Genomic DNA, 21,327 nt, shown 5'->3' with positions numbered 1-21,327 from the left:
TTTGTCTTATGCTTTGTTGTTCTTCTGCTTCTATTATTACTGTTCATCTTGTTCTTCTCTTCTTCATTTTCATCTTCAATAGCTTATTGTTATTGTGGTATACCGTATAACCATATAGCCAGTACTTTAAACCCAATCTAACCCACTCTTGTCTAATCGTATGAACTGCGTCTGTACAACTAGTCTAGTCCACCTTAGTCTTATAGTGTAAACTGGATCTCTGAACCTCGATCCCTGAACCACCCTCCGGGACTAAGGGGCATGCCCTTAGTCCCGGAGGGTGAACAGGGTCTGTAGAGTGAGACAAGCCCACTTTGGTCTTGTAGTGTGAACCCGGGCCGGTAAACTTACAAGAGTTGAACAAATGCATTTTTATTCGGATATTGGCTGGACAGAAAATGTTTTCAGACTTCAGTCGACCTAACAGCCAAGGCCGGTCAAGCAGAGAACATTGCTGATGATACAGCACCTGCAGTACCAGGTTCTTGCTGAATCTGCGCAAACTCAACACACAAGCACAGCTGATTTTCTCATCTCAACATTGACATTTCACCCCTCGTTGCCCTCCTTTGGACTGTTTTTTCTTTTCTTCCACCACACCAGTCAGTGGAGAGACAGTCTGTTGACTCATCCTTGTCCCCCCGGCGTCGCGCAGGAAGTCCAACTCACCGATGTAATTGCCGTGACCTTGTGCTTCCTGACCCGTGATGTTTCTCTAATCAGCCTCTCAGCTGCTCCATCAGTCACCTGATTAGATAACTTATTCATCACTCTGCTCTCCACTCTGACACGCTCCCTTTCTTCATCTCTTATCTCTCCATCTGGCTCTCTTTCTACCTCTCCCAGTCACATTCAGCTGGCACACATTGTAGTGCTCACACTTGATGCTAAGGGTGTCCGTGCCTACCTGTATTATCCACTGAATGATTATTGGCCTCCCAATGAAATTCCTATAGACATCTTTTCCCCAAGCAAATAGGTTTCGCAAACAGGAATACATTTTCTACAACTGGAAATTGCATGTTTATTTTTTGTTGTACGACAGAAATGTGTCAAATTGGCGAAGGGCGTGCGCGCGTGTGCGCACGCGCACACACACACACACACACACACACACTCTCTTTCTCCTTTGAGGCTTTCATGTGGTTATCTGTTCATCTTGAGAGCCTTCTCACTCCTTCTAACAAGGAGGCCAGGCTGCTTAATTTCAATCTGATGTCCCAGATGCATTTCTTAGTGCTAACACTCTTTCATAGAGAGACAGCGATAGGTGGATGTTAGATGTTGATCCGAGGGTCAGCGTAAAGAGGTCCATCAGGCATTGAGAAAGTCTGCTAATTACCTGGGTCCTCACTCTCACATTTCTCTCTCTCTCGCTCTAAATGCAGCGAGCAAGCCCCTGGAGCTCATACTCACAGTCAGAGAGGGCCTTACACTTGGCTGCAGACAGTGATGGAGCCCCTGTCTCAAAGCTCTGCACAAAAGTCATTCTCTTCCTGTATCGCTCTCCCCTGCCATCTCAGGAAATGAGTCTGCTAATTACCTGGCTTTTCTCTTTTTCTTTCTCTTTCAACTCAGCGAGAGTCTTGCATGGTTGAGTAATTTAATTTTAGGAAGTGATAATCACTAAAGTAAAGGGTGTCAAAATGAAACATTTCCAAGATTAACAAATGTATGTTTGTCTTAAGCCCCTTTCCCACATGGAATCCATAAAATTGCTGGATAAAAAATATCCAGTAAGCATTCACACATTGGCCTCCTTTACGGAGAGTCTGTTCCCACATTAGATAACTGTAACGGGTACGGTACATAATGGGTGAGGGTAAGTATGTTATGTCCAGTGTAGATGCTATCGTTTGGACAGTCTGTTGGCAACTGACTTACAATCTGAATCGTTTGAGTTTTTTCCTGGCTCTCAGAGACCCACCCCTCCTGAATGGACTCGGTTACCTCTGCTGCAATAAGGTCCCAGAGCCCCCTGTCCCCAGACCCAATAACCCTAACCCAATGTTATGAAATCAGTGTGATCCAGGATTTTTCCTGGCTCAAAATAAGGCTTAGGTGGAAACTTTGCATGACAGCGACTGCGGTTGGTCCAGCTTTACTGCCACCATCAACTCCATATGTCTTCTCGTACATTTATATTTGAAATATAAGTTCAGGTCTTCAAAGGACACTACAATGTATTGCGATGTATTGAAAAAAATAACATTTTACATTTATTGAAGGATTTTGTAAACAACAAACAACTTTAAAGTGTCACTGAAATACAAATTGCCTTTAAAACTGGTTCAGTGTTTATCAGGGGCATGTTTACTAGTAAAGCGAAAAAGTTCATTTGGATTTGATTTTTATGGTCAATCAGGATATCCTTGATAATAAATAAATCAGGACCTCATGACTCACCCCTGGCCATCTCCTGATTGAGGTTCAGTCACCTCTGTCTGCAGTCCATCTCCTGCCTCTACCTGCTCTTGCACCACCTCATCCAGCGCCTAATTGCACTTCATCCTGGTGCTCAGACCTGACTAGCTGGCTAGTACTAACAGTTATTTACCACACATGAAAAAATCACTTATAATACAAAGCTATTAGAATGACATACAGAAGAAAGAAAGAAATGTCTAATACACACACAAATATAACGAAACTTGAATACACAAATAATTTTTTAATGTGGTTTAATGTGTTCACCTTGCTACTTTATCGTATTGGGCTCTTTTATTAAAGAAATCCATTATCTTGCCTTTTGTCTTGTCCATAATTTGTGAATGGACAAGAACAATTACCTGTTTAAACAATCGTCTGGTGGCTCATTTATTATTATTATTTTTTTTTTATTGTTGTAGGTGTGGTGGTGGTTACTCTGTTCTTGTTTTTTTCTTTCTATTTTATTATTATGGTTTGACAATGAACGTTATTTTATGACCTTTGTAATGATGCAATATTACGTGCCTAACTAGCCAGGCTATTAAAATGGGTAAATCACATTTATTGGGGGAACAACTGAGATTACAAATGTACGGCGCCCATTAGGGGACATGGGCGACCTGGGATTTATTGCATTATCTCTCAAAAAGTGTGAGTTCATTTATAAATTTTTTTTTTTTGTTGGTGTGAGATTTTTTTTTTTTTTTTTTAGCCGCTCACAGTTATCTTCCCTCATTTTTTATTTTATTTTGTCTATGTCCCATAAGGGACTCCGTACAAATGAATTACATAAATACAAATAAAAAAACCTAATGTTCAGCCCAAAAGTCAGTTTCTCACTGTATGATCTCACTTGTATGATCGTTCGGCTCGCCCACTTGTGCCATCTCTCTGTGGCCTTTTCTCAATCTGCGTTCTTGTCTGTACTTGTGTTCTTGTGGACTTGTGAAACGTCATCAGTCGCAGCCCAAGTACTGTTCCATCAAGTCAAGTCCAATCCAAATGCCCGGATGTGGACTTGCTCCGCCCATTTTATCGAGGATGCATCAGTGGTGACTTGTGTGGAATAGTTGGGACAGCCAAGTATCCCACAATGCATCTCGCAGAATGACCGTCTTACATCCTCCCGTCCCCGGGAGTCTGTGCTCCCAAGCCTGTGTGTTCCTCTCCAGCTCTGAAAGGTAGCGCTACCATCTTCTTCGTGTTCCACAGCTATTGCGTATATAAAGTAAGGATAGTCTTGTGGCATCTGCTGGTTCCGCAAGACTATGATTGGATTGCTGGCTATGACTGGATTGCAACAATAAATGCATGGACAATCTTATATGGTTTTTCTTGCACGGTTTTCAACTGGTAGGCTTAGGCGGCTCGGCCTCAGGCAGGCTGCCTAAGCCTTTTCAATGCAGGAAAAACCCTGTTCAACCTGTCCTACATTCTCTGCCGCCAGAGAAGGAACTTTCTGCACCCCATCCGGCTCCCCACTCTGGTGCAGCTGGCGGGCAAGTGAAGCCCCTAACTCTCAAAGACACATCTAGGGTCTGGGTGGCATTTTTAAGAAGAAAAATACGTCCAGTCTCCATTTCAGTTTCTCGTCTTTGCTTCCGAGCAAGGAAAACAAAAATAGTTTTCTACCTGGAAAACAAATAACAAACAAAATATTTGCACAAAATAAATATTTGTAAAAACTCACTATTTGTGCCTTATTCAAATTGGGCTCCACCCCTACGTTATGTGTTTGTCCCGGCAGCGTTACTCCTCCATTCACACGCACCTCCTTTCACAGCCGTTCCGGCATTTTCATGGAAATTTTACTAGGTCAAGAGCGGGGACATTTACGGATGGACTTTTACCGAACATTGAAACCAAATATTTTTCCTACATGATGCCAATACGGAACATTGCCAGCGGATTTACAGCTTTCACTGCAAATGGGAAAGGAACTTCACTGTCTCTATCTGTCTGACTGGATGACTGAGAGTTCCTGACTGTCTATCTCTGATTGACTATTTGACTGACTGACTGACTCGCTATCGTTGAGTAACTGACTATCTAAGTGACCCCGTTCAGACCTTTGGATTGAAATGCATCATGGGTGACGCAATGACAACTGCACCGCCAATAGATATAGGCTCGAAGGCGTACGAGAGACACTGAGAACTAGATCACTCAAACAACCTTGTTTTTCCTTGAAGCTGTTCTCACTGCTAATAAAATCTGAGACTCTCTCCTCCTCTTCACCCTACCACCCTGACCCCTTAACACATGCACACACACCCACATGAAAATGCGATTCAAATAAAAGCAAAGTTGGGCACTTAGACACGGTGGTATTTCACTGATATGTAAGATAGATGACAGATACTCATGTTCTTATAGGATTTCATGATCCAAGCAGGCTCTTTGGGAACAGAGATTACAATAGTATATTTACGGAAGTATATAAATGGAATGGAGTGATTTTTGAAGTCCGCGTGTTATCATGACTTATTTGAAAAACATAACTGCCCAACATATTAAGCAAGCCTGCTTATTTGGTGGAAGCCAAGATGGACGCTGGCCTAGTGTTTTAAATTTCACCAGGTTCTGGGAAACATTGCAGAAGTGCTGCGTAAAATGCTGTGAAATGGTGTCTCGGGCGGTCACTGGAGACACTACCATGTCCGACCACGTACACTTCAGTCTCATCCAAACGCAATCTGGAAGAATCTGTATACCACGCCAGGAACAGGCTATCCGAGTGTCCGGCTTTCACTGGCTCAGCGGGTGGTCTCAATGACAAACTTGTCGACGACAACTTGAATTTAACAGATGCTTATTCTGGAATAAGAAATAATTATCAACCATAACAAATAAAATAAAATAAAAACAGCACGAGCTGTGTGGTTTGACTTGTAATTTTCATTTTTTGGTTTTCCAAAAGAAACAGGCAATATCCATTAAACATTATTAGAACACAGCGTTGAATAAAGGTCATGTTGCTTACCCTTCATTCATTTCACACACGTACACATGGGTGCACACTCAAACACACACAAGCACTGGCATTCACTTCCCCTCAGTCTCTCTCTCACACAAATACACACACACACAAATGAATACAGGCAATTTTATTACCAGCCTTTATGAGCACACTTTATTGTGTCTGTTTTAACACCGCATGCTGCAGTAAAACTCACACATCTACTCTGCATTTACAAATGTGTGGCAGCATTATCGCACGTGCACACGCGCACGCACTCATACACACACTACAAGTAGATCCCATTCAGCCTATTACAACGAACAACCCTATCGTGGCTTTGGGGACCATGAATATTGTTCATGAAATTTACACCTATCAGCCACAACATTAAAACCACCACTAATAACCACTAATGTTGTGTCGCTCCCCCTTGTGCCGCCAAAACAGCTCTGACCTGTCGAGACATGGACTCCTTTAGGTCCTGTAAGTTGTGAGGTGGGGCCTCCATGGACGGGGCTTGATGTTCCAGCACATCCTACAGATGCTTGATCGGACCGGACCCTAACCCCGGCCATCCACATGATGTAGAAGAAAGCGTGATTCATCAGAGCAGACCACCTTCTTCCATTGCTCCATTGTGCAGTTCTGACACTCATAGAGATGTTAATAATAGTGTGAGGAAAACAATCAACAAAGGTGCATCATAAACTTTATGTATGTATGTATGTATGTATGTATGTATGTATGTATGTACTGTTTGTACAGTATGTACTTAGGGTGGGAAAATTGATCGGATGAACTGACTATCCGTTACGGATATTGTGCTTTGTCCAATTACGATTGACATTCGATCATTTTGAGTTTATATATGGATCGGAGAAATACAACTTTATTATCATTTGGTCTCATTGGGTATATCTGCTGTCAATGACAAATGCGTGCTTGATCTGATCACGCTCATGTGATAGGAGAGCTCCACATATGAACCCTCCCCTAAGTTTCGTGGAAGATGGCAACGCGAGGCTCAGCGTCGCTCCAGAATCTGCAAATTAGTAGTTATCTGCCTATTTTTTTCAAGTCTGTTCACTCAGAACAGTGTTGTGTACACATCATACAGACGACGGGAACTTTTGGGCATCAGGGCTTCCAATAATGACAACTTTTTTGGATGAAATGGATGAGCAGCCGCTGCGGATCGAAATTCACAAAAGGATTATGGACTGCAACATCATGATTTTCTCGGAAACATGGCTCATCAGTGGCGTTCCCGATAGCGCCATGGAGCTAACGGGGCGCTACACGGATAGAACAGCTGATGAGACATCCATTAATGTAAACAAAGCTTTGTGCATGGAAACAACTATCATTGAGAGTCACTGCTCTGCTAATCTAGAGTATCTCATAGAGCATCTCTCAAGTGCTGCTTAAAATGGGGGGATATAAGTAGCAGCACTGACACTACTAGCTAATTGTTAGCATTAGCGAGCAAGCGCTAGCCTGCCCTTGTACCATTGCTTTCACCAGCTGCTAATATCCTAACGTTACACATATACACACACACATCTTCCCATAATTTTTCCATTCCCTCCATTATTATACACTATAAAACCGAGTAGCTACTTTTACTTGGGCAACTTCCGGTTTTTCAGATTCCGACCATCCCATCGCAACTATTGGGATACATATTACGGATACGAATCGGATTATGACTATCATGTAATCAGCCCACCCCTAGTATGTACAGTATGTCTGAAATAATAGTAATTAAAAGTAATAGTACATTTTGGGGGTGAAACGCATAGGCATTCACTCTCCTGCAGGAAATGAAAACTTCACTTTTTTGTTACTGTGTCTTTAAATCTGCTGAAATATAACACTCTTCTGATGTTAGCAGACCTATCTCTGCACATAGTTATTATATAAAATGAAATGAATGCAATGGAATGCAAATAGGCTGTTAACTATGTTCTGATGAGCCATTTTCTGAACCTTCCACCTTTTTTATACAAATCACCTAAACCACATTTGCACATGCTATAGTGGTCTCTAATTCCTTCCATCCATTTAACTCCTTCCATCTGTCAAAACTGTGTTTTGTATTCTCTTTTGACTTAAAGGAAAATGGATACCAAAACATTTTTATATTGGAAAAATGGTTACATAAAACTATAAAAAGCTTTTTTTGGTTCTTTTTTATTCTGAATCTTTCGAGTTAATGCATACATTTGTTTTAAGCATCAGGAAAAAAAAAATCACGAACAAGACATGTCGAGAACACTGCTCCTTTGCCAGCTAAATAAAAATGATTATGGAAGAAAAATGTCACTCCAACCAGCATAACTGATCAATAAAGATTCTCAATTAAGGTAATGAACAAAAATGAGTTGTAACATACTCATTCATCATCCACGTGATTAATGGCATGATCAGTTAAAATCAAATCGGAAGAATCTCCAAGGACAAGAACAATCTTCGAGGAGTCAAAAATTTGAATGATTTTGTTTTTCCTCTTCCCATCAGCTTTCGTGGAATTTGACTATAATCGTGTGTAATGCCTCAAAAAGCTGCATGTTGGACCACCAGCCTTGCAGGGAATCAGGATCAACCTTTTCTCTAAAATAGAATTCCTTGGTGAACAACTTCTTTAATTGTCATTTGGTGTTAAACTCATGGGCACTTAAGAGTCGAGAACACTCAAGGAGTCCACCAAAGCCCATGGACCGGCACCCAATACACCTTGACCTGACCTTCACGCCCACGGTCTGGCTGCCTGCCTAAAGGCCTTTCATGCCTTCCACCATATTCACTGCACCACAATGAACACACTATCCAATGGAGTCTAACCAAGGGTGTGAGAAACAGTTGGACATGCCACGTTCCTCTGTCTAAGAAGTGCTTTTGATAACTCCCCCAAAGTTGCAGGCTCTTAACCTGCTCTGCCACCACTGACCTATCATCGCCAAATGGATGGCCTTCACTGCTTATCCATGGTTCGATGGCTCCTTGAGAGATACTTAAAAACCTCTCATATGCCTTATGAGCTACACTACTATCAACTGAAAGAGGCACTGGGGGCTGGTCTTCAGGCTCTTCAGTCCCAGGTGAAGGCAAGCCAAGACGTGGCACAGATGAGGTCTCTTAGGCCCCGCTGATCCTTTCCAGCGGGCTCCCTGGTCAAAGGATTATATGGCTTAGAGGGAAAGAGCTCTTCAACAGAGAGCAGAGTCTTGGCTTGGCTTTTATAGGCACATTCCATTGCAGTCTGGTTATCGTGAGGAAAGATCACATTCATATAATGGCATAATGGCATTCACATAATGCCATTTATTTTCCACCATTCTCACCTGAAGAAAGGGGGGATGAGTTCCACATATTAAGCATGTTAAAATCTGTAATGTTCATCATACTTTTGTTGGAGCTGTATTACTAAAGTAATGGTGCTGAAACTTTGGGTAGCAGTATACATGTACAGTAAATGCTACTTCTAAATGATACACTTCTCATCACAAAATGTGTTTTGTTTTTTTTATAGATGTATGTACAGTTGTGCTTTTACGATATTCAAACACGCCAAAATATCTTAAACTTATTTATGACTATTACCATGAATAATGTTAGCAAGCTAACTCATCTGCAAGATATAGATCTTACCCTGTTACTTGAAGCTTGGCCTTACTATCTCTGTTGTTTGCTCAGACAATATACTGTGCAAGGCAGAATTATAAAGCTCCCCCTCCCCTCTGTAAACACCAAGGTTGATAGATCAGCAGATCAAACTGAGCTCTGAAATGATCACAACTTTGGTTTGTTACTAGGCAAAGCACTGGCTCACAACAGGAGCTTTTCTGCAGCAGGTAAAGCATATTATCTGCTTTAAACAAAATGCTATTAGAAATAAAAGAACATGAAAATGTTCAACATCATGCTTTGAAAAGCGGTGTTGGCTGTGTTGAAAAGTTCAAAGTCACATCTGTATTCATAACCCACGGTGGCAATCATGGTCTCCCTAATGAGAGAGAGAGAGAGAGAGAGAGAGATTTGTAAAAGACATTTGTACCTATCTGCTCGTTCAGGTTGATGAGGTGAGCTTGATTCGCGGTGGGCAAGGCTGGTCGGAATAATGTCTTTAGTCGAGCTTTGGTTAGCTGCGAATGGACACCTAAAAAAAGAAACAAATACATGTTAAGAGGATAGGCGGCAACAGAAGAGAGGCCGTAATGAAGTGAATGTAACCTTTACCTGTCAACCTCGGCTACCCATAAATACACTATTCTAGTCTATCAGTTTCTCTCTCTCTCTCTTCAAATCTCCCTCGTTCCTTATCTCCCTCTCTTCCACCCACTCGGTCTCTCTATCTGTCTACTAGGAGAGGATGAGGTACATGTTTATTATATCAATGTTGTTGCCAATATTCTTTGCATCTCATGAGTTCTCCCTTAAGGGAACGGTCATAGACTTGGATAGTGAGTTTGGGGTCAGTAGAACATAACGATTGACATAATCCATTTGTTTCCACATCAAGCTTTTATGCATCAAACAAGGCTGAAAATCACGTCAAGTCGAGTTTTCACCTGGTGGCAGAGAAATATCTGGTGGATTTATCTGTAGTTTCCCTGCTGTTTACGTCCGTCTACCCTTCCTTCCTTCTTTCCTCCCTCCCTCTTTGCATTTTGTGTCTTCGACATCTGTATGCTGCCTTTATCCTCTTTAACACTTTGTCTTCTTCCCTCTCTCTATCGCCCCTTATTTATATCTCCATACATCTCCACTTGCTCCGTCTCCCATCACCTTCTCTGTCTTTGTACTCGTCCATCCGGATGCAATTACTCATTAGACTTTGTCTGTGTACATTCGCTTTTCTCCTCATGAATAAATGCATGTTGCTCTGTCACCTCTTATTCTGGAGACTGGCTGTGCTTTTGTCAAAACAACAGCGGGTCTGGAACACACTGAGGAGACTGACGGAAAAGGGATGCTAAGGTGTAGGAACATGGTGCCTGCAGCTCTGTCGACCAGGCTGTCTGTGATGACAGACTCGTGTCTGTTGCCTCAGATTGTTTTGAAACCCACACAGTGCTACTGTTGCCATTTGTCAATTACCAGAGACTTGAAGAACTTGTGAGAAACCCAGCCGCGACTGCAGACGGCAGCATGGCTTACTTTCTCATGGCCATCAAGCTGCCCCGAGTCGGCCGAATCAGCGCACAGGCGCCTCACGTGGGATTTACCGGGTCCCCAGCCCATCCCGATGCCCTGGAGGAGAATGTCTGGGGGGGTGTTCCATCCAAACCCCAGGACCCATGCGGGATTCGCCGGGTCCCCAGTCCGTCCGGGGGCCCCGCCGCACCCACGGGTGTCGCAGGACGCCCCTTTTCTTTTCTGCACGGTCCCCCGGAGGGCGGGAGGGGGACCAGCTTTGTCCTTTGGTTGCTGCCGGACACAGAAAGAAGAGACACCCCTTCCCTTTGTCTCCCCCGATTGTAACTCAGCCTGGTGGTCCGGGTCGCCGGCCCGCTTGACCCCTCCCATGGTCGGCAAGCACCTATCAATTCCCAGTAAGGCCAGTGACACAGAGGGGTCGACGGAATCCCAAGTGGGATCTTCCCTGGTCCCCTTGTCCTTCCCTATGGATGATTTTCTGCTGGAACAGTCGTGGGACGATACCCTACGCCAGGCCTTTGAGGGGGTAGTTATAGTGATGGCGTATTGATGCGCCGAGACGCCGCGCTCACTCCCATTGCGTTGTATTACAGCCAAAAGTGTGGCTCAGGCACTGTTTCATTGTCATCTCCCGAGTCGGGATTCCAAAGGAAATCCTGACTGACCAGGGCACTACCTTTATGTCACATACACTTCGGGAACTTTACGAGTTACTGGGCATTTACTAAATTTGGACCAGTGTTTACCACCCCCAGACCTACGGCCTGGTGGAGCGCTTTAATAAAACGCTGAATCACATGATTCGAAAGTTCGTTCATGACATTGCCGTAATTGGGACAAGTGGTTGGACCCCATGTTGTTTGCGGTGTGGGTTGTTCCCCATGCCTCCACTGGATTTTCTCCCTTTGAACTGGGTGCTAGACCTAATCAAGGACCTAATCTAGGACCTTCCTGGAGGGAAGGTCCTAGCATGATTCACAACGAGATACAGTATGTTATGAACCCGAGAGCAAAGTTACACGTGCTGATTCGACCGTGATCGCGGGAGAAGTTCCCAGTTTGGTCCCAGTTTGACTGGAAATACTTCTGTGTCATGTGTCTTGTCATGTGTCGCCAGACCCTCCTTCTCCATTGTGGTGTACCTCAACTCCCGCTCTGAAAGTTTGCGGCTGAGGTACAGCACCGGCCACTCAGTCCCCTCTACCTCCTGGGACAAGACCGCCCCCAGCCCTCTGTCCGACACGTCGGTCTGCAGACAGAAAGGGAGAGAGATGTTCGGGTTAAACAGCACTGGCTACCCACAGAGAGCTGACTTTATCCTTGCAAATGCCTGCTGGCACTTCTCTGACCACTGGACCAGATCTGGAGCACCCTTTCGAGTTACATCAGACAAGGGGCTGGTTAGCTCCAAAAAGTCGGGTACAAAACTCCTATTGTAGCCGGCAGTCCCCAAGAACTACTTCACCTCCATCTTGGTCTTGGGTTTCGGCGTGTTAAGGACTGCAGCGGTTTTATAAAGCTCGGGTCGGACCAGGCCTTCACCCAAGTGGTACCCCAGATACCGTACCTCCCTCCGTTCCATAGCACACTTCTTTGGGTTGGCGGTGAGCCCCACCCACCTGAAGGACTCAAGCACTGCGCCCACTTACTACATATGCCCCTCCCAGGTGTCGCTGTGAATGATTACGTCATCTAGGTAGGCCAGGGCATATGCTACATGCGGACGCAGGACGCGGTCCATGAGTCTCTGAATGGTGGCTGGGGCACCGAACAACCCGAACAGAAGTGTGCGAAAGTGGTACAACCCGAGAGGAGTGGAGAACACCGACTTTTCCTTGGACTCCTAAGAAAAGGGAATCTACCAGTAGCCCTTGATTAAAGCCAGTGTCGTAAAAACAACGGTCAAGAAGTTAGTCGGCCGGGGGCATTGGGTAGGAGTTGAACTTTGACACCACATTCACCCTTCAGTAGTCTACGCAGAACTGGACCGACCAGCACAATGGGGCTAGACCGGCCACTCGTCGACTGCTCTATCACCCCCATGTCAAGCATGGCATCTAATTCTTCCTGCACGATCTTGCGTTTATATTCAGGCAGGCGATAAGGCTGAGAACGCACCTTTACCACGGGGTCGTCTCCACATGGTGGTGTATGAGGGACGTAAGGCCTGGCAGGGAGGAGAAAACATCAGAGAAGGGACGGTAAAGTGCTCTGTTGGATGGCTCCCCGGCCTAAGTCGGTCGGTGGGGTCATGTGGCAGGCCAAGGGGTGTGGTTAAGCCGTTGCTGCAGACGGCAGCATGGCTTCTTTCCCATGGCCGCCCAGCTGCCCCGAGTCGGCTGATTGGTTTGACCTGGGGCAGGGAGCTTTCTTCATGTTTGTCTGTCTTGCAGAGGGGATTGGCGCATGGGCTTGTCAGCCGACCAGAAGCCAAATGGGAAACATCATTCCTCCTGTGCCCAACCCGTTATTGTTTATTTTTTATCCCTTTGTGCCATCCTTTTTGTTAAAAGTTTGAAATAATAACTCTCACCATGTCGGCAACCCACAGCCAGGAAGACTCTCCCTCCCCAAACCCAACCAGTGGGCAGAGACCCCCACACACGTGCTTTGCATTAGTTCTCAGAAAGACACAAACTCTTATCCGTTTCCTCTCCCTAGTAGCATTGACATCAATGTCTAACTGAACGCTCAAATAATTGCGTTTGCCCAGTTTGCCAACCGATGCTTCATTGACATTCTAGGCAGAGTACACATGCAGGCATCTTTGGCCATTCATGTTCTTTATGCACTTCCGTTTGGTACATAACTTAGGCCGTGAGAGATTATGGCAAATGGCCATGAGTCCACATCTGGGGTGTAGGGCACATGGGTAGAAGACACGTAGGCATATACGTAAATTAATTTAGCTACTCAGTATGATGGATAAACATTACCAGTTGAAATGCAAAACGGTCCTTTTCAAACAGGCCTTTTCCTATCTCTGTCTTTCTCTCACACACACACACACACACACACACACGCGCAGAAGAGGAGTCAGCAATAAGCATAATGGACTGTCACGAATGTCTCCAGGTGTGATGGAACGTCACCTGGCTGTGTATTTGAAACGTGCAGAGATTTTTAATTGATCTGCCGTGAATTTCAGAGAAATTCAAATTTAGTATTCGATCGAAAGTCGTTCATACGATAACATTGTAGCTTTGTTTTTTTGTTTTTTTAATTGCTGAATTAAGTCAGTATTTGGGCTTTTTCTCTGTTTTTTTTCAGTGAACCCAGTTGTGGAGCTGTTCTGTTTTTAGAACACCAGATTTACTCTCACTACTGATTTATCACAGTTTATGGTCAAGGGGCTGGCATACTTTGGGTGTGAGGCAGGGGGACACCCTGGTTAAAAGGGTTAGGTAGCCTTGCTGTATAAGGAAACCGTCTATTAATTTAATCGAGTTTTTAAGTAATTTTCTCACTCTTTTCACTGTTTCTCCAGGCAGGCCAACGAAGAGTACCAAGTACTGGCTAATTCCTGGCGCTACTCCTCTGCCTTCTCCAACAAGCTCTTCTTCACTGTGGTCGACTATGATGAGGGAGCCGATGTTTTCCAGCAGGTAACTTTGTTTTTTATAGGGTTTTCTTATGGATATAGTTCTCTGCATCTTTTCCACGGATACTAAATTAATTAAAGAGGCTTGGTTTAAAATGGGTGTCAATTAGAAACACCAAAAACGGATGTGGCCAAAGTGGTCAAAAGCCACTTCATATGTCAGATGTTTGAAGAATAATGGCCTTGATTTTCTGCTGTTTTGACACAAAAGAAGCCCATCAGATGTGTCCAATGGAGCAAAATGGATTATATGCCAATCATTGTGCTCTATTGACCCCAAGCTACCAGTAAAAAGTTATCGACCACTCCTCAAGACACATGACACAGAAGTATTTCCAGTCAAACTGGGACCATGTAACCATAGCAACAGAAGAATATAATTTGGCCAAAATCTTAACATGCTTTGAGCACATTGCTGTATATATACATATGCTGCTCGAAAAAATCTATACTTGAACCTCCTTGAACGTATGGTTTGAAGTGTGACACATGATTTATATTGTGTGTATATACAGTATACTATATAATATCATAGGAGATCCAGAACACACAGCTTTAATGAGATGCTGAAGTTTCTTCATTAAATTACTTGAAGCATAAGTTCACAAAGTGAAATATAAATCGTACACAAACAGACTGGACACGCTATTAACGTGCAACATTGTGTGTGTGTGTGTGTGTGTGTGTGTGTGTGTGTGTGTGTGTGTGTGTGTGTGTGTGTGTGTGTGTGTGTGTGTGTGTGTGTGTGTGTGTGTGTGTGTGTGTGTGTGTACACATGCCTTCCTGCTTACCACACTAGTATTCCTATACACTTTTATACACAGCAACACTAATAGACCCATACACACATACATATACACACTCAAGCATGTACTCAACAGTACTCATACACACACATACATACACATATACATACATTCATACAGATATTCAGATGCATTTTTTTTTGTCATGTATGTCATTGCTGCTGCAACACTGGAATTTCCCTTTGGGGATTAATAAAGTATCTTTATCCTTACCTGATCTTATCTTATATACACCCAGAAGCACATGCAGAAATACACACCCACACACATGCAACACATGCATGAAAAAACTGTAAAATGAAATAACTTTAAATAGCCCTTTTCTTTCTTAAAAAAAAAAATAGAAAATCAACTCCCACACCAAAATATACGTAACTACTGGTCACCATAGCAACGCAATGGCCCGATCACGATCACATCAGCGCATATATATATATATATATATATATATATATATATATCATGCGAGCTAGCAGCCCACTGTTTTGGGAGAATCTTGATTTTATCACTTTTATCACCGGTTGCTATGGGGTTGTTAACATGAGCTGTCCTATTACTCACTGGCACTAATGCTCCAATTTTCCTTTTGGAGGAAATCTGAGAAGTAAAGCAGTTGAAATTGCCTGTCACTGGCTTTCGAAGAACAGAATTACCACAGTGAGACAGGCAACGTTCAAGCTGTGGAAAATGAAATGGTAGTCCCGGTGATCAGACTCCCCCTAGTGAAGAACATCTTGGTGCGAAAACAACACCATCATTTCAATTCTTTGTCTGCCCTCTATTACTGGTGAACGTTTTACCTATTTGGTTGCTTCTTTGTGACTTTTTGCTTGCTATGTTGCGAGAACACAGTTTGTCTCCTTCCCAAATGCTCCTCTCCATCCTCTTCTTCACGGTCAATATAGAATCAGTCTGTTGAGAATTAATTTTTTATTGTGTTTTGTTGCAGTGTCTTTTTTACGTATCTTAAATTATGATCTTCTACTGTGCTACATATGTTTAATTATACTCTCACACTTAGTTAGCTTTAAATATACTCTGCACACACAACAACACACACAAACTTACATTCCCTCACATCTGGGATTGCGTCCTTAATTGCTTTTTCGCTGCGGATGCCGATCCTTGGTCCCAAAAACAAATAAGGTTCTTTTCACTGTTGCGTCATCTTGAGAAATTATTGATTCGGTTCAATCCGATTTTGATTGAATTCGGTGGGGAGGAGCTGGGGTGAACATGCCGATATTGCTCACAAATTAAATCCTGAATAATTAATTTCAGTTTTAGGGGCAATTATTGACAATTACACCACCGCTATATATATATATATATATATATATATATGTGTGTGTGTGTGTGTGTGTGTGTGTGTGTGTGTGTGCACTCTATAATGTATATATGCATATGTATACAGTATATATGTCTATATGTATGTATATACAGTATATGTATGTGTGCTATATATATACACTACTCACAAAAAGTTAGGGATATCTGGCTTTTGGGTGAAATTTATGGAAAATGTAAAAAGTTTATACTACAGTGATATTATATCATGAAAGTAGGGCATTTAAGTAGAAGCAGGCAATGGTTACTTCCTCATCTCAAACAAATTATTGAAACAAAAGCCAACAACAGTGGTGGGTTTACCACAACAAAAAATGTCAATGTCTCAATAACTTGTCATGTGCCCTTGAGCATCAAGTACAGCTTGACAACGACGTCTCATGCTGTTCACAAGTCGACTTATTGTCTGCTGAGGCCTGGCCCCCCACTCTTCTTGAAGGGCGGCGCTCAGGTCATTGAGGTTCTGGGGTACAGAGTGACGAGCCTCTACACGGCGACTCAGCTGATCCCATAGGTTTTCTATGGGATTCAGGTCTGGAGAAAGTGCAGGCCACTCCATTTGAGGTGCCCCAGTCTCCAGCAGCCGTTCCCTAATGATGCGACCTCCATGAGCTGGAGCATTGTCGTCCATGAAGATGAAATGAGGCCTGTGTTGTTGATGCAGGGGCACAATGACTGGATTAATGATGTTATTCAGGTACTACTACTACTACTCGTCTGGTGACAACAGTGGCTGATGCATAGCGCTCTCCTTGACATCTCCAACATCGTTGGCGGCCATCATTTCTGAGGACTGTTTAAATACCAATTCTAATTGAACCAGGAAATGCATTGGTCGATTCATGGATCAAACACCTGTTGTGAATTTTGCCGTTCAGCTCCTTGTTAGAGAACAGCAAGTTGTGCAAAAAGTAGTGAAACATTGAACAGTTGGACATGTGCATTCAAAAGTTTAGAGAAGGTCAAATTAAGTTCACCTGTAAAGGTTATAGTGCATTTTAGGTTCATCCTGAAATTTCACCTGAAAGCCGAATATCCCTAACTTTTTGTGTGTGTGTGTGTGTGTGTGTGTGTGTGTGTGTGTGTGTGTGTACACATATATTGTTCTACTACAATTGTCTTTATCTTAAATATGAGCCATTAAAGGCTATGAACTGCTTATCCAATGTATACACTGTACGCTGTATGTTTGAGTCTCTTCTTCATCCTAGGCGCTGGGCTGTTGGTCAAAATAAGGCAAGGGTACCGTTGTTGCCTCAAAGTTCCACAGACCTGGGTTCTCATCTTTTCTCGAATGCAGTCTCACTAATCAGAGACTCTTGAATTTAACCTGGATGAGTGAATGTGTGTGTCCAGTGTGTCTGCCTTGTGCCCATAGTCAGAAAGGTCTGACCGGGACAAACAGCAGAGAAAACGGATAAAGGGATGGATTAACCATTAACCATTAAATGATTGCGGTCCGTGTCTTGAAATAGCCTAAACATTCAAGGACTTGAACGACTTGGTTTAAGCAAACTAAAAATGAGCCCCACCCTAAATCCAATACAAGCCAACCACATCTGTTTTGTTGAAAACACTCTTTCCTAAATAGTACAAGCATGTCTGCTCTTTCAGAAGAAAGTCTGTTTTATGTTGGCCATAGTACCTCGTTAATTCCTGTGAGCCTGCACTCTTTTAATGTACATGCTCATTTCTCTAAAATAACAAGACTGTTAACAGAAGCCGATGGAGAGAAGCATCTTGAAATAATGAATTACCACTGTCTTTGAAGGGAATTTTGAAAAAATCCCAATGCTCACAATACAGGTTCTCCTCACTTCAGGACCTTCCTGTTTAACGACCGTTCGGACTTCAGACCAGCTCTCTGACCAGTCTGTATTGTACACTGCGTACAACACCGCGGCGTGCGCGCTGCGTGCCCTTTAACATATTACTATATATACTATATACACTATATACATTATGTACACTATATACTGTACACTGTCATCTCATCACTGTTCTCAGTGTCGTTCCTGCAGTCTGTCAGTATTAACTACACTAGCGTTCGCAATGGCCATGCCCCCCATTTGAAGTCCCGTGTAAATGATGATTTAAAGTGCGATACTCAAGCTATCGATGTAGCCCAAAGCAGTCCAGAACAGTCCACAAAATGTGCAAAATTACATGTTAAGTCTTAACAAGGCCACATTTCACATACCTAGACCATATGGGACTTTACAGTAGAGGTGTAGACCTACACCTCTACTGGAGGCAGGGACCAGTCCAGGGTGGTTAGAGACTCCAGCCAGTCACCACAATACCAGACCCTGTAATATTTAATAGGTAATCAGGCTTAGGGTTAGGTAATTAACATCATTATGTCTCCTACACTGTAGTTACATCTAATCAGGGTTCAGCATGCTCTAACAAAAAAAGCAGAAATTTCAGTTCCTGTTGTTTTATTGTTTCACCTGTTGGATAAGGCTCTTGGTATGGGACTTTGGGGAACTGATATTCAATACCAATATCCGTGACCAGTACACACACACACACACACACACACACACACACACACACACACACACACACACACACACACACACACACACACACACACACACACATACACACACAATCTTCTCTTTCTCTGTCTCTTTTCCCTTCCCATCCCTTCACTTTCAAGTCCTAAAGACCCATGATTTTATAACTTAAGCCCAAAAATGGAAAACTACTGTGAAATGAACACACTGCTAACCTCCGCTCTTGCCTTCCTGCCTTCTCTCCTCCTCACTTCCTCCTCTTCTCTTATCTTTCTCCCACTCTCAATTCTCAATTATCGAAATTTGAAAATGATTTATTGGCTTGACAAATTTGCACTTTTATGTTGCCAAAACAAAAACAAGTAAGTCATTATTCTGCGGGTGTGATCTCTCTATCTCTCTCTCTCTCTCTCTCGCTCTCAGCTGAATATGAACAGCGCCCCCACCTTCATGCATTTCCCCGCTAAGGGGAAACCCAAGCGGGCTGACACCTTTGACCTCCAGAGGATTGGCTTCGCCTCCGAGCAGCTGGCCAAGTGGATCGCGGATCGCACCGACGTCCAGGTGTGTGTGCATGTACTTTCAATCAATAATGTCGTGACAGAGTGGTAAAAGTATGACATGTAAAAGTTTGTCTTGAATATATTTTACACTGTGTGCAGAAGGGACATTATGGGTTAAAAAGCAACCAAAAGAAAATTGCAGGTTAAACTAAATATATTGACTTTAAATTTCTAATCAGAATTCTCTGGCTCCGTCGACTTAGAAGGGGAAAAGACGCAGTTTAAAAATGTTTCGCAGTTGACCAGCAGAGGGCAACAGTGAGACTCGCTGCCAATACAATTCCACTTTGTCGTAACTTTTTGAAGGAGATTACTAAAAAATGCAACTTAAAGATTGACAAATTCTGAAACATAAAAGCTTGCCTCTAATTTGTTATGCACAATTTTGTTATACACAAATTTCACAAATTACACCCATCTTTTTTGGGTACTGATTCATTCTAGTCCATTGATTACCTTGTTGATGCTTGCCTATTGCCCAAATAGTTGCCTGTTGCGTTCCCTTTTATCCCTTCCTGCCTTTGTCCCAAAGAAAGAAAGAAAGAAAGAAAAAACACTCCACTCCTCCACGACTACTCATAAGAGTCATACAAGTTGTAAGGTACTAAAAGCACCGAGAGCAATGCAACATACTGTATGCTCTTTGATACTGTATGCTATGGGACAACGTTCCACACTGCACAGAATTTAATTAAAATTATTTTCTGTTTGCAGAGGCAACGCTGTTTGTATCAAAGCATTCTTCAACCAAGGTTACCCCGGTTTCAATATCAATACTTGTACTGGGTTGTCATACATCTTAAGGTTAGCTGTTCACGCGCACCGTTGTCAGAAGCAAAAGTGGAAACATGAAAGAATAGGACACACATCTAAGAGGGAAGTCCAAAGGGGAAAACCTCTTTTTACAAACTGACTGTTAAGGTCACGCATCCCTTCATACATTTCACAGCAAAGTACAGTGAGTGCTGCTCAAAGTTGTTTTTGTCATTGTTATGTAGTTGAGATCAAACGCAGCACTTTATTAGACAGCACCCCGACTTCCCTACCCAAGCTGTTCCCATGGGATACTGCGCTACCGCTTATCCCAGCGCCACAAGATGGCCGTCAAAATGTACCGCTTTTGCAGGAAAATGTAGTTTGTCAACATTTTTGACAAATGGGTAATTTTTATGTTGATATCATAGACATTACCAAGTAAAGGAGTTGATGAGGGAGACCACGATAACAGAAGAACATCAAATCCCAGTTGTGGCAGTTTCGTCTGCCACACACCACCCAAGTGGCCTTTTCAGGGACCTCCGACACAGAGACACAGACGACGGGGTTTCAGACATACAAGTTTATTGTAGAGAGTGGGCGAGGTGGAACCAGCCCTGGAGCAGATGGACAGCATGTCATGACAAGGGCTCCTCTCCTGAGTGTGTGTGTGGGGATGGGGGTTTTACCTGTTGCTCGTTTGACCAATCAGCGAGCAACAGGTGTACAGCCACTCTGAGCCCGGGTCCCCAGCTACCTAGACCCAGGACAGGTGTGGCTGCTCAAACCACACCATCCCCACACCACACCAGAATTTTTTTGGTTTAACTTGTCTGTTTCCCCTTGTGTGTTTTATCTGTTTTTATCTTTGATTTTATTAATTTAATTGTGAAGCACTTTGTGACTGGTGCTATATAAATACACTTTATTTACTTACCTCTCCCTTACCTATACACTACTGTAACTCTATATCTACTCTACCTCTACATCTTCTCTACTTCTACTCTACCTCCCTGTAATCTATGTTTACTCTCCATCTACTCTCCCTCTACTCAACCCCTGCTCCACCTCTATCCTAGCTACCTCTACTATAATGCTATGACTACTCTCCCACTACTCTACCTCCCTCTACTATACAACTTCTCCTCTATTCTACCTCCCTCACCTATATACTCCATCT

The 21,327-nt window shown here is 43.2% G+C and overlaps 1 protein-coding gene across 1 annotated transcript in view; it reads left to right on the top strand.

The window, feature by feature from the left end:
* Window positions 1-21,327, top strand: part of LOC307228716 (dolichyl-diphosphooligosaccharide--protein glycosyltransferase subunit TUSC3) — a 137,351-nt gene that overhangs the window by 49,448 nt on the left and 66,576 nt on the right. Inside the window, exons 3-4 of the mRNA XM_079998482.1 lie at window positions 14,040-14,157; window positions 19,252-19,392. Coding sequence (XP_079854608.1) covers window positions 14,040-14,157; window positions 19,252-19,392 — 259 coding nt within the window. The remainder of the gene's footprint in view (window positions 1-14,039; window positions 14,158-19,251; window positions 19,393-21,327) is intronic.

This window comes from Zeus faber (genome assembly GCF_960531495.2).
Source record: "Zeus faber genome assembly, chromosome: 4".
In the NCBI taxonomy this organism is placed as follows: Eukaryota; Metazoa; Chordata; class Actinopteri; order Zeiformes; family Zeidae; genus Zeus; species Zeus faber.
This window is presented reverse-complemented; position numbering and strand designations above follow the sequence as displayed.